General features: G+C 54.0%; 1 protein-coding gene across 9 annotated transcripts in view; it reads left to right on the top strand.

Annotated features, from left to right (window-relative positions):
• NCOA1 (nuclear receptor coactivator 1) overlaps positions 1–13,400 on the top strand; it is a 179,630-nt gene that overhangs the window by 150,402 nt on the left and 15,828 nt on the right. For 7 of the 9 annotated variants that reach the window (XM_037390790.1, XM_037390793.1, XM_037390786.1 and 4 more), the window contains 6 exons: positions 191–286; positions 1,147–1,287; positions 2,155–2,302; positions 3,020–4,364; positions 9,206–9,410; positions 12,254–12,439. In XM_037390790.1, coding sequence (XP_037246687.1) covers positions 191–286; positions 1,147–1,287; positions 2,155–2,302; positions 3,020–4,364; positions 9,206–9,410; positions 12,254–12,439 — 2,121 coding nt within the window. The remainder of the gene's footprint in view (positions 1–190; positions 287–1,146; positions 1,288–2,154; positions 2,303–3,019; positions 4,365–9,205; positions 9,411–12,253; positions 12,440–13,400) is intronic. The other 2 variants (XM_037390792.1, XM_037390791.1) reach the window with 1 other exon arrangement.

Below are 13,400 nucleotides of genomic sequence, written 5' to 3'. Positions count from 1 at the left end.
AATTTTATAGTTTAGACAGAGCCTGTTTGCTTTGAAGGGCTGGAGGATTGCTCAAGGTAAACACTTCCAGGACAGGACGTGGCAATCAAGCCCAGCAGTGGTAATTTTAATTGAAATTCAATATTGCAAGTGGTGGTTGTAACACTGATTTTCATGTTGTCGGTTCCTTCTCCTTTTCCCACTTGGGCAGATTTCCAGTCATGTCTAATATGCATTGCAAGGCGATTACCTCGACCAGCAGCCGTCACCCCTTCCGAATCCTTCGTGACCAAGCAAGACACCACAGGTAACATCCCAACGATGCCAGGGCGTCCTGGCTCCGGAGGAGCTGTTGTCCCTTGGGGGAAGAGGCCAGCGGGGCGGTATGGGACCCCATAGCAGGAGCAGCAGCCTGTCCTTTTCAAACTGCATGCTGACTGCTAGGACCAATGTGGGTGACGCCTCGGGTGGGGGCACCTCAGCTGAGTTTACATCTCACCTGAGCCAATACACCAGACCCGTGCCCCGCACACAGCTCCTCTCCGCTCCCTTGGATTCAGGGACCGTTGAGCTGATTGATGCGAGTGAAACAATCATCACCTTTCATACTAGGGTTTGTTCTCAGCCAAATATTGCTTTCTAGTCATTCTGGTGACCTTCTTTCTGGTAGTTCATCATAATCCTGGACTTCCCTGCAGCCTGAAAATCCTTTATGAATGTTTTCTCTGCTCCCTGCCCATAGCTGTAAGACAGTCAGCAAAGCTGCCTGGTGTTTCGTATCGAGGGAGAAGGCAGGCAGCAGGTCCTGCGTGGTGTAGACTCCCTGGGTGTGGGCAGGGTTGCTGGCAGGGTGTCCTGCCGGGTGAGGCCATGTCCAGCCTGGCTACCCCAGCTCCGGAGGGCAAGGATCCTATTGCATGGAAATGCGTTTTGTTTGGTTTCGTGGCTGCTTCAGCTGGCCAAAGTGTATGTAGAGATGGATACATGTTCCAGAGCAAACTCCTTGAACTTCCACCTCCTTTTGGAGGATGTCCTTGTGTGCTTCTGCCACTGCTGCCTGACGCCAAACAGGACACGGCTTCATTTTCCACCTTGATGGACCTGTTTGTGCTGAGGGACTTCTCATGCTGTGCTTGAGTAACGTGGCTTCTCTCTCTCTCTGCCCAGGTAAAATCATCTCCATTGACACCAGTTCCCTGAGAGCTGCTGGCAGGACGGGCTGGGAGGATTTGGTGCGGAAATGCATCTACGCTTTCTTCCAGCCGCAGGGCAGAGAGCCATCTTATGCCAAGCAGCTCTTTCAAGAAGGTAATGGACTCCTCTTCCCAGCTGGTGCAGTCTCCTGCTGAGCAGCGGGAGTTGCAAAGAGAAGCTGAGACATGGTCCTCCTTGCTGGATAGGTGCTTTTCAGAAAAACAAATGCTGCAACAATAATCACAATGTGCCAAAGAGAGAGAGGAGAGGGCTGAGTAACACTGGAGGAGCTCCTCCAGCCATGACATTCCCTCTCACCTTTCAAGAAATACAGAATTGAGGCAAATAGGAGCTAAATAGGATTATCTTAATTTTTTTCCTGTGCTATCTGCAAACACCATCCTCAGTGTCTGAGCAGAAGCAGCGGAAGCTCATTCATGAGCATCTTTGCTCTGTCGGCTCTTTTGTGAGCATCTTTGCTGTGTTGGCGAGGATGCTTACAACAGGGATGTGGGGAAGGCGGGAATGTAGGAGCAGGAGGTCGCTCAGCCTCTGGAGGGCTGTGATTCTGCCAGGGTTGCAGCAGCAGCGTCCTGCTGCACCTTCCCAGGCTGGCTGGGCTTCATCAGCTTGTATGTTGTATGCTGGTGCTTGAGTGATTGCCCCTTCGGAAGCTGTGAGCCCTCAGGGATGGCACCAAATGGATTTAGATTTGCCCATTGCAGGACATGGGTTCGGAGCTGGAGAAGCAGCTGGGAGGATTTCTGTGCCACCCACGGTTACGTGTACCCCTCTTATTTTCTGGGTCTATGGGGTTAGCCAACATGCAGCGTGTGGTTTTGTTTGCTGGGAAGGTGGTTGTCCCAGGCAGGTTCTCCTTCTCTTCAGCTCCCTCCATCCTCCCGCTGGTGCTTATAAGGTGGCGCAGGTTCTGACTTGTGTTTCAAAGGGGGCTGATGTGTTTCTGGTTGTCTCCTTCAGTGATGACACGTGGCACGGCCTTCAGCCCCTCGTACCGATTCACCCTGAGCGACGGGACGGTGCTTAGTGCCCACACCAAGTGTAAGCTCTGCTACCCCTCCAGCCCAGAGATGCAGCCCTTCATCATGGGCATCCACGTCATCGACAGGTATGTCCCCATCCCGCCGCTACCGAGCTGTGCCAGCGCCTGCGAGGGCAATCCAGGAATCAAAGTGCCCGTTCCCTGCGGTGGAAAGAGGATCCACTGGTGTTTTGTGGTGCTGGTTCGGAGATGTGATCCCCGTGGAGAATCTGAGGCTGAAAACCAGCATGATGGCAGCTCTGTTGCTCTTGATTATTCTTGTTTCGCAAAGTGATGGCCCGGGGAGTTCAGGTGGAGGTTTATAGACGTGCTTCACGTTTCTGCCTTGCCCTGGAGAACTTAAAATACTTGGGGAGGGAGAGGCTCTGACAGACTGGCAGGACAGGGAGAGGTGAGGCTGTGGACCTGGGCCATTCTGGGGAAACATGAGGGGGTTGGGGCGGTGAGGAATGCTGTTGGAGCCTGGTCCTCCTCCAGCCGTGTAGGAACATAAGACCCAGAGAAGGTGATGCCTTTGGGGTTTAGCCAGTAAGCGGCTGCAATCCTGAGCAGCGTCACATTTCTGGGGAGTTGCTGAAGCTGCGGCGCTCTATCTGTGCTACTAAAACAGATCCAGAAGCACTGGTGGAGCAAGGAAGGCTGAGACCACCAGAGCTTGCGAGCTGCTGCTCTCCAGGCTTCCGAGCTCTGGAGCATGTATGGGGGGGCAGGAGCTGCCTGGGTGACACTAAAGATTTAGGCAAAGCCTCTGGTGACTTTTCCTTTCCTTTTCATCTCCCACAGGGATCATGGCATGCTCTCACCCCAGGAGAACACTAACTCCGCAATGTCCCTTCCCCGGGTCAGCCCCTCACTGAACCCCAGCATCTCCCCAGGGCAAGGCATGGCCCTGCCGCCCTCCATCCCTCCCTCCAACGGCAGCATGTTGGCCACCAACGTGAACCAGCAGCCAGGCGCCGGCCTCCACAACAGCAACTCCAGCACCAGCCAAACCAGCTTTGGATGTTCACCTGGAAACCAGATAGGAGCCAATGTTGCCTTAAGCCAGGGACAAGCTGGTCCCCAGAACAGTAACCACACTTTGAACCTCAGTAGCTCCCCCATGAATAGTCCGGGGATCACCCCACCACAGTTCATGTCTCCAAGGCATCGGGTCAGCCCAGGGCTGGTGCCCAGACCCAGGGTGCCCAGCAATCCCTTCTCACCCACCATGCCCACCATGCACTCCCCCGTGGGCATGGCCAACAGTGGCAGTGGGGGCGGCTGTGGCACCGGTGGCACCAGACCCTTTCCCAGCGCCCCCATAAACTCTATGCAGGGGCTGACCGAAGGGCCCAGCACACCGGTGGGCTACTCCACGCCACCCCCCGTGCTGAGACAGCTCAGCTCCCAGAGCTCGCCCGGCCGCCTCGCCATGCAGCCCATGAAAGCAGAGTCGAAGGACAACAAAGAGATCGCCTCCATCCTGAGCGAGATGATCCAGTCGGATGGCGGTTCGGGGGATGGAAAACCGCTGGACTCGGGCATGCTGCACGCCAGCGACAGGCTCTCAGAGGGGGACAGCAAGTGCTCCCAAGCCACCAGCCACAAGCTGGTCCAGCTCCTGGCCACCACAGCGGAGCAGCAGCTTCGGCACGCTGATGCGGACACAAGCTGCAAAGATTCATTAGCCTGCGCGGGCACCGCCGGCACCTTGGCCTCCGGCAACCCTCCCAGCAGCACCTGCCCTTCCTCCCATAGCTCACTGACCGAGCGGCACAAGATCTTGCATAGACTCCTTCAGGAGGGCAGCCCTTCCGATATCACCACCCTGGCCATGGAGCACGAGAAGAAGGAGACGGCGCCGAACCCTGCCACCACCCCCACGGCTCAGAGCCAGCTGCCGGGCACCCCGGACATCAAACTGGAGCCGGACGCGCTGAAGAAAAAAGATGTCAAGGATCACCAGCTCCTGCGCTATCTGCTGGACAAAGACGAGAAGGAGCTTGCTGCAGCCCCGGCGCTGAGCCTGGATGATGTGAAGGTGAAGGTGGAGAAGACGGAGCAGATGGAGCCTTGTAACACAGCCCCGGTGCCGCTCGCCAAACCTCCTGCAGCGGAGGAGGTCAAGCTGGAGACGCAGGGCCAGGTGAGTTGACCCATGTGCATCCACAAAGGTGGGATGCTCTTGACAAGTTGTGTGCTGGGGGCACTTAGCCCAAACCTGCTGGCGTGCTCCCTCCACAGCAAGCCAGTGGAGCTGGGACAAGTGTGGAGAGAACTGCTGCAACCTTCTGTGCCTTCTTCTCCACCTTCTCCAGCACTGATGCCACCTTCCGCAGTGCTGGTGCCACCTCCTCCACTGCTGGTGCCACCTTCCGCAGTGCTGGTGCCACCTCCTCCACTGCTGGTGCCACCTTCTGCAGTGCTGGTGCCACCTCCTCCACTGCTGGTGTCGCCATCTCCAGCCCTGGTGCTGTCCGCTTTTGTCCAGGTGCTTCGTGTTCTGTCTGCTCAGATCTTCAAGGCAATGGTAGGAAGGAAAGAGAGAAACTTTTAGCGAGGTGTGTAAAAATGAGGAAGAAATGCAGGACGTCGCTGCAGCTGGTGGGCTTGAGTGAGGAGAAGGCTATGGTGCATGTTGCCACGCAAAAAGAGTCTTAATTCTCACATCTCTGGGCGCATTCAGGGCTCGTGTCCCAGGGAATTTGCAATCCATCGCCCTCTTGTTGGCTGAGATTAGCAATTATACAGGCCTTTTAGTTATCCCAAAAGTATTATTAAATTGAATAATCCAGCGACAGATCTCTGCAATAGAGATTTGGGTGTATAAATATTCATTACACGCAGCTATGAATAGAAGAGATTTCTTATTTTTGAAAGCCAGGGGAGATGGTAACATGGATAGGACTGCTTAATCCTTTTTAAGCAAAGAGAAGAGAGCGGCTGACATGAAGAGCGGGGCTGATGGCAGCTTACCGGCTGCGGCAAGTAAGGCGCCTGCCTTTCGGAGATACGGGGTGAATAACGGCGCTCAGAGGGCCGGGAATGGCAAATGCACAATAAGTCTCTTAATAAGGTTAAGGGCTCAGTTGTCTTGGGAGTCGCGGTGGGTTATCCTATAGGCAAGTGGGAATCAAACTCCTTATCTCTCTCGGTAATGTACTTTCCTGGTGTCATCTGCTTGCTGGATGGTGCATCTCCCCCCCCACCTCCCGTCTGAGATCCCATCGAGGTTAACGAGCCTCTGGATGAGGAAGACCCAGGGCAAGGCGTGCTCGTTGCGGGAGGCACGTGGGCGATGGCAGGTTGGGTGGTGAGCCTGGTACCCACCAGTACCCACCGGTGAGCCGGGTCCCCACCGCAGCACTCCTGCAGGAGGCACAGCACCCTCCCAGGAGCTGCACGGGCTCTCCCAGCCTGCTTTCATGGAGCTGGCAGCACGTTCAGGACGGGCACTTGTAGCCGAAACGCGGTCAAACGCGGGGGCACAGGAAGAGCTTTGCTCACCTGGTCTCCCAGACGTCTGCATGCAGGAGCCACTCACCAGCCGGGGATGCAGGCGGGCTCGTTGCTGACCGTCAGTGATGGTTCCAGGTACTCTATCCTTCGGAGGGGGCGGAAAGCCCTATTAATTAAATAAGGCTGTGCTAGCTAATGGTGCTCTACTCGCAAACAGGCGCGCAGAGCTTGGATGGCTTCAGCCTGGATTGTTTATATGCCTCTCTCCTGTGCTCTTGGAAGCTGCTGAGCATTTTTTAGGCTCCTTCGTGGCTTTTCAGTTCCAAGTATCCCTCCCCGGGCAGCTGGGGAGCGTTAGGATTATACATTGGACCGTACTGAGTGCTTCCAAAGAGTTAATAAAAGAGGCTGGAGAGAGTTTTCGGAGTCTTAAAATGCATTTTCTGAGGAGTGAACAGCCCTTCACTGCTCAGCAGCTAAGGACGGGAGTTTCATTTCCACGCGTTTTCTGTTACAGACTGCTTTGGTGCGGCATGGGGAGGAGGAGCTGCCATTTCAAATAAAATCTAGCACTTGCTAGATTTTTGGTTTCATGTGTGATTATTTTAAGAATCAAAATGTCAATTAGGAGCAATATGAGTTGTGGGGCAGGCTCTGCAGCTTGCCTTCAGCCTTGAAGGAATTATTTCCTTTGCAGATTTATGCTATGGAAGCACCTTGGGTTTGCTCAGAGCTCCTGTTCATGGGGTAAGAACAAAAAATATTTGGGTAAGTCTTGGGAAAGAGCAAACAGGAATTACAAGAGTTAAAAAAAAAATGGAAGAAAAAGATTAAGCAAGGTTTTGGAAGGGCTTTTCACCCTTGTGCTTCAAGGCATGAGCTGAACCTCAGTTAGGTGAAAAGGAAACGTTTCTTCAGGTCAGATTGTCTTATATCCTGCATGAGGATGCCCTCGAGCATGATGCTGGGGAGCAGGCAGCACTCTCTGAGCCTGGAAGTGCTCCACCATGAGTGGACGGTGGAGTCCAAAGAGAAGTCATGGATGCCCCATGACTGCAAATCTTCAAGGTTAGGTTGGACGGGGCTTTGAGCCACCTGATCTAGTGAAATATGTCGCTTGTTTACTGGGTGGGTGCACCTGGGAGCAGCTCAGTCCTCCTTGCCGAGCTGATTCCATGCGTGAGGCATCCTGTGAGCTGGCTGGGCCAGGGTCAAAGGGCAGAAGTGGGATGCTGTCCCTTGGTTTGCCTTTTGGTTGGCTCTGGGTTTGGCACCTGCCGGGAGCTGCAGGTTGGGGGAAGAAGCAGTCGTTCAGAAGTATTCAGCCACCCTGAGCCACCGTCCCTTGTGCCATGGGTTTTCTCACACATTTGTGGACAGAGGCAGGTCGTGGAGGTCTGAGCCTTCTCCAAGCAAGACTGGATGGCCTGAGCTGCTCCAGCCCTCCGGCACCGTGTGTTTTCTAGACAAGGAGGAGAAATAAAACACTCAAAGTGGGCACAGATTCCAGGTGCAAGTTCAGGTGCTCCAGAAAACAATTGACAAGCACCTTGCTCCCACCACGTGTCCTTCATTCCCACCTCTCCATCCTCCAACCTCTTCACATACCCAACAGGCAACGCAAGAATTTTACAGCGCCCATTTTATCCCTGCTTAACATCCATGTTGGATGCCCACAGCTGCTCCTGTGCCCTTCTTCTCCTTCTGCCTCCAGAATGACCTGCCTGTAGGAGGAGATGGAGTTCTGCTATATCGTGGATGTCTCCCACTTGCTTCACTTCTCTTTGCTTTGCAAACTTGAGCTTTAAAGAAGTTCTGCTTGGTCGAGAAATTACATTATCTGGAAGAGTTGAGATGTGCAAATGTCTGCTGCAGGAGCTGAATTTGCTGTGTTTAATTCTCTCTGTGAGCCTGGCTTTAGGAGGATATTCTACTTCTCAGGTTTCTGGGGTTAGGATTTGATGGGAAGGATACAGGGGAAATGAAAAAGAGTGGTTAGTCCATTGTAAATTCTAATATTGGTGGCTGCTGGTGGCAGTGCACTTTTCATCATCAGCATTGTCTAAACATCATTTAATTCACCAGATGCCACTGTAAAGGAAAAACAAGTATGTGCCCTGTCGTGTATATTTAAAATACCAACTCATCTACCCAGGTGCTACCATGAGGCTGTAGGAAAGGGGAAAAAAGAGCCATGAAGGTCAAGAGGGAGATTCTGCCATGGCGACGGGTCTCTCAGGTGCTGGACTGGGCTTGGGGTTTCAATGAAGCCACCACTGGTGGAGGGTCCATCCCAAGGTGGAGCTTCCCGCAGGGTTTTGTCCTTGTGATACACCAACCTGTGCATCATGGAGGTGAAACTGGAAGCAGGTGCAGCGGCAACTGGGATTGTCACCTGTTGGAGGATTTTGTCTGGGCTACGAAATATTTCCAGCTAGGATTTAGGGAGAAACTTCCTATGACTTCTTCTGGCAATGGACAAAGCTGTCATCTTGGTGAGAGGTCTTTAACACCACTGTGCCAGCCGGGGAGGTGCAGAGGCACCCCAGGGGTGCCCAAAGCCAGCAGCCTCCCAGCTATTTATCACAGGCAGGGGCTGTTGGCTGCAGCCTCGCATCTCAGCTTGATGGCAGAGCCTCTTGTCAAAGCCAGGATCCCAGTTCCTGCCAGGTTTCTCCCATCTTCTCCAGACCGCAGCATCATTCCCTCCATCAAATGCAAAGATTTTCCCTAGGGCTATCAAGTTGTCTGTTAATTACGCCATGTTAATGGCCAGGCTTTCCCTAGCGCCGAGGGGCGGCACTTCTGGAAGCAGTGTGCGTCCTTAGATTTTAAAGCATTTAGCTTCCCTTGAGATATTTTTCTTTTTAGCCAAAGCTCATTTATCTCAGCCCCTTTAATCCCAACCTGCTGCTTTACAGTGCCGCTATTACAGCCACTGGTGCAAGTCCCTTTTCCAGTAACTTTCCCATTTATTTGAGTCCCCGGGCTAAACATATATTCTTCTACTCTTAGCCGTGATGAAGGCAGGAAAACCTGAATGATATTTTACTGCCCCATTGAGGGTAATTACATGCCCAAGGCCCACATTGGTTTTGGACGCTTGTTCCAAAAAGTCACTTCTGTTTCTTAGAAAAGACCATTTTTTATTATTATAATTTCAGCATAAGCATATGTATATTAAGAAAGCAAATTATCTCCTGTTTTAAATAGCTGGAGGTTATATATACCGTTAATAATTATGCTAATTGCGGCATGCGAGCATCTCAAAGCTGCCACCAAGGACTGCGCTCCAGGGTGGGGACCCATGTGTGGCGGGGTCCTTGTCCCCGCAAGGTCTGCATCTAGCCAGGCAGAGGGGTGTGGGGCTCGTTCTCTATCCGTGCAGGATGCTTGGTGTTTCAGCAAGCAAAGGGATAGGGGGAGCAGTGCTGGAGGGCTGTGTGCGTATGAAAACAGCGCTTGGGCTCACTGATGCTGGTTTTGGGCTGAATCACCCACCTGTGGGTTTTTTCTCTCCTTCCTTAGTTTGCTGCTGAACTGGAGCAGCTGGACCAGCTCCTGCCCTCGCTGGAGAAGGCGGCTCAGCTGCCCGGCTTGTGTGGACCAGAGAGAAGTGAGAGCGGTGTGGCCAGCGTTGCTGTCAAACCAGAGATGCTGGCAGCTCCCCTGCAGCCCAGCGCCACTGCCAGAGCCCCCACGGGACTCAACCGTACGTGTCCATCCACTCACCGTACGTGTCCAGCATTCACCCCTCAACCCGGGTCCCTGCCAGGGCGTGGGAGGGGATGGCCTCCTCCATCACCAGCTCTGCTACAGGTGGATGGGGTACCACCGTCCTGGATCTAGCCGCGGTGATGCTCTGGGGGACCTGGGCTTTGCTGTCTGGTGCAAGGCTGGTGGCAGTGAGCCCCGTGGTCCCCCTGCAAACAGCTGTGATGTAAGTGAGGGACACAGTCCCTCCAAGATGTGTGCCTGGTCGCAAGGGAGCAGGCAGGCTCGACCAGAGGTGTTTGAGGTGTCAGAGCATCGCCATCACTTCCAGACAGGGGTTTGAGACATAATACACTCAGATGCAGCATCAGGACCTTTTTCTAGGCACCAAACAAAAGAAAGATCTGATTTTTCTCCAAAGTGAATGCTTAGAAAAAGATAATAATAGGATTTCTTTCCTCAAGGAGCCTGCAGACAAATTGTAAATTGAGGGTATTTTGTAGCAAAAGCATGTATGGACCTGATGGTCAGAGGCTTCCCCAGGCTGGGTGGTAGCAGAGGCACCCACACCTGCCATAGGGAAAGCAAGCTTTTACAAATTGCAGCATAAACTTACTCAAATAAGTGCACCCAGTGGCTGCTGCCATCACTGCGCTCAGTCAGAGCCCATGCCACTCGCTTGCCATGATGGACATCCCTGTGCCAGCCCCAAGCTGCTTGTCCCCTTTGGTACCGCAGCATCCCTGGGGTGCTGTGCCAGACCTGGTCCCAGCCCCATGGGGTTTTTCCCACCCCGCACTTGGATTTTGCATGTATATAATTATCTGTTACATCCCACGTATCACTGCTGCTGCAAATTGCACTGAGTCTTGAATGCTGAAGTGCAGCTTCTAGAGCAGAAGGGAGTAAGAGTGAGCAGCCCAGTATAAACCAGTTAGCTGCTGGTCCACATCCTACACAGGGAGTGATAATCATCCTGTTACTTATTCAGCAAATGGAGATGAGGATGTTTTGGGTTCCGGCCCAGCAAGAAGCCCATGAGGTGGCTCTGGCAGGCAGGGCTGGGATATTTTTGGAGGGCTCAGGCTGCAGAAGCAAAGCCTTTAAAAGGGTAGGAGCATCACAGCAGAAGGAGAAGCAATGTGGTGGTGTGAGCGTGGCCCGAACAGTGCCGTGAAGTGGGGTGAAGCCCACGTGGGAGGCTGCATTGGTGCTGGGCTGTCAGGGGGGACCGTCTGAGGGCAGCGGAGCATTGCACCACTGAGAACAGCTTGCAGGTCTCTAACCCCCCCAAAACCCCTCTGCCAGCCGTGAGCAGGCTCTGGAGCAAAGTACTGTGGGCTGAAATGTCTCCCTGCCTGCGATAAATCAGCAGGGAAGAGCTTGTGGTCTCATAAATGGGAGTATCAGCTAACAGAAGATGCGCGGGGTAGGGGATAAGGGAATGATGCTGGAAGGGTGGTGAGTGATGGATGTGTTGAGGCTGGAGGCTGTGCCTCCCCTCGGTCAGGGGGATGTCTGGGAAGTGAAAAGGAGCTGGTGGCCCCGTAGCTGTAGCCATAGGCCGTTTCACCCATCACCTCCATGCTGAATCCATCATTAAGCTTATCGTTCAAGCCTAATAGTTCCTTGCCAAGGACCCACTTGTCCCAGGCTTATACTTTGAGTAGCAGGGACACTTGTAACGCTCTGGCATAATTAAGAGCGGGACACACTGCCTTCGGAGGAAAGGGAATCCTGCAGCCAAGTTAGAGTTAGAAGGTGAGCGCATTTGCCACCGGCTCTGCAGGGCAAGTGCTTGAAATGCCAACTGCTGCCCTCCTGGGTTACAGCATCTAAAATAGCAGTTACCGCCGAGGAGACCCACCATGAGCCTTGCTGAAGGCGCTGACATCGGGTTTAACTCGTGCAGGGTGGCAGTGGTGCACCCCTTGGCAGGTCCCCGGGGACTTAAGAGGTGCTGCTGGCTGGGAGAGGGGTTGCCAACAGCCACAGCTGGTGGCCACCGGCTTGCAAGTCTGCCTCTTCCATTCGTATTTCAGGTCAATGTGAGCATTTGAGACGTGCTCCCTGATGGCAAACTGCAGCTGAACGTGCAGAAGCTTACCTAAATGAAAATCAAGAATAGTGCAAGGCCTAATGACATCATTTTAATTGGTTTAAAGCCAGCAGGTGACAGATGAGAACCGAACAGGCAGGAAGCCAGCACGGGGAGCATCGGTGCTGAGGCTTCCCTCTAGCTGCCAGGTGTACGGGGGGCACAGCTCCTGCACCAGCATCATCCCTGGGGGGAGCAGAGCCTGGTTGATGTGGCTACAGCGAGCGAGAGAGATGCACTTTGGCTTCTGTAATTCACTGTGGTCTTGGTGCCCTCCTTTTAGCAGCATTCAAACCCTGTCTGTATATTAGATGGTTGCAACCCCCATCCCCCCTGCCTTTCTTACATCCAGCTGATTATTTATAATTTTTATGCCCAGCTGGTTATTTTAAGCTCCAGCTACTAGGTTTTGGGTGCCAGCCTGGCTCCTAGATCCTCATACCTTCACACACCATGACACCGCGTGCAGGAGCTACGGTGCTTCCCAGGAGCTGCTGGCCCAGGGTGGCTCCCCCAGGGTGGCTGCGGGTGACCAAGCCACACATGGGACCGAGCCTTCAGGTTTAGGCAAGGTGACATCCCACCACGACCCCCTTCTCACCCTCCAAACTTAGCAATACCAGCTCCCTCCCGGGCAGGGCAAGGATTTTGCGGAGTGCCGGTGATCTTGCAGTGAGCCTTGGGAAGAGAGCTGATGTGCTTTTTTTCTTTCTTTTTTTTTTTCCTTTCTTTCTTTTTTTCCCCGTGATTTGATGACTCTCTAGCGATGAGCAGCGGGCAGGGCGTGCAGGCTGGTCGCACCCCATTTGAGTTCTGTGACCCCCTGGAGCCAGCCCAGCTGAGGCCAGTCCCGTGCCCTGCGAGCAACGGCAGCAGCCCGCACACCCGTGGGCCAGCCCAGCAGGGCAGGGGCACGGTGACCGCACCAAACCCCTTCCCAGCCGACACAGGTACGTACAGCTGCAGGCTATCCTCTGCTCTCCACCTTCTCCAGGTTACGCTAAGGCTTTCCAGGGAGTCCCATTGGAGAAGAGGCATTGCAGGTGGAGCTGGAGAGGTGCTGTTCGCCAGCAGCTTTCACAAGCTGTGCTTATTCTTTTCTGTCTTTTCCCGTCAGTATAGTTTCAGGTAAAAGAAAGACCTTTCTGTCCATCTCGGTTCCTGGGGAGGCAGGTGGAGGAAGCTGCATCCCCTCACCCGGGGGGTGATGGTGGCTCAGCTTCCCCTGGCACTGGGTGAAGTTTAATTTCCATGAGATCCGGAGCATGGATGGTGTGTTGGGAGAGGAGTGGCAGAAGCAACAGTCTCACCTCTGTGCTGCTGAAATCACTGGCAGCGAAACACCACAGACCTCGTCGTGAGCCGTTTCGGCAGCCTGGGCTCTGGGGGGTTGTGGATGCTGCTTCTCTGCCCTCTTCTGCTTCCCTCGATGCTTCCCTCGATGTGCCAGGCAATGCTGAACATGATCTGGAGGAGGGACCTTGCTTGCCATCATGCACTGTGCAGCGGCTTGACAGCAGGTGCAGAAAGCAAATAACTCAGATCTCACCTCCTCATGATGGTAGCGTGGGACTAGAAGAGCTGCTGGATTCACCTGCTGTCCCCTCTGATGGTGGCCAGGCTCCAGAAGAGCATCATCCCTGCCTCTCACATGCTGTCCACGTCGGAACACAGCTCTGCCCTTGCTGGCGGGGTGGGACCACCGTGCTCCCCACCAGCCCATGGATGTGGGAGGCATGCGGCCAGTTCCCATTGTAACTCTGGGTAGCCCTGCGCACGGCTGGTCCCTCTGGATCACGTGAAGGTCTTGGTTTGGGCAGCTTCTCTTGAGGAGGAGAGCATCGCATGATAGCTTTCATCCTCCCCCGCATCCCCTCCGGGAGGCGAGGCAGAAATCAGCCCCGCACCACA

The sequence above is a fragment of the Falco rusticolus genome, chromosome 6, assembly GCF_015220075.1.
Source record: "Falco rusticolus isolate bFalRus1 chromosome 6, bFalRus1.pri, whole genome shotgun sequence".
Classification (NCBI taxonomy): Eukaryota; Metazoa; Chordata; class Aves; order Falconiformes; family Falconidae; genus Falco; species Falco rusticolus.
Note: the sequence above shows the minus strand (reverse complement) of the source record. Positions and strands in the feature narration are given on the sequence as shown.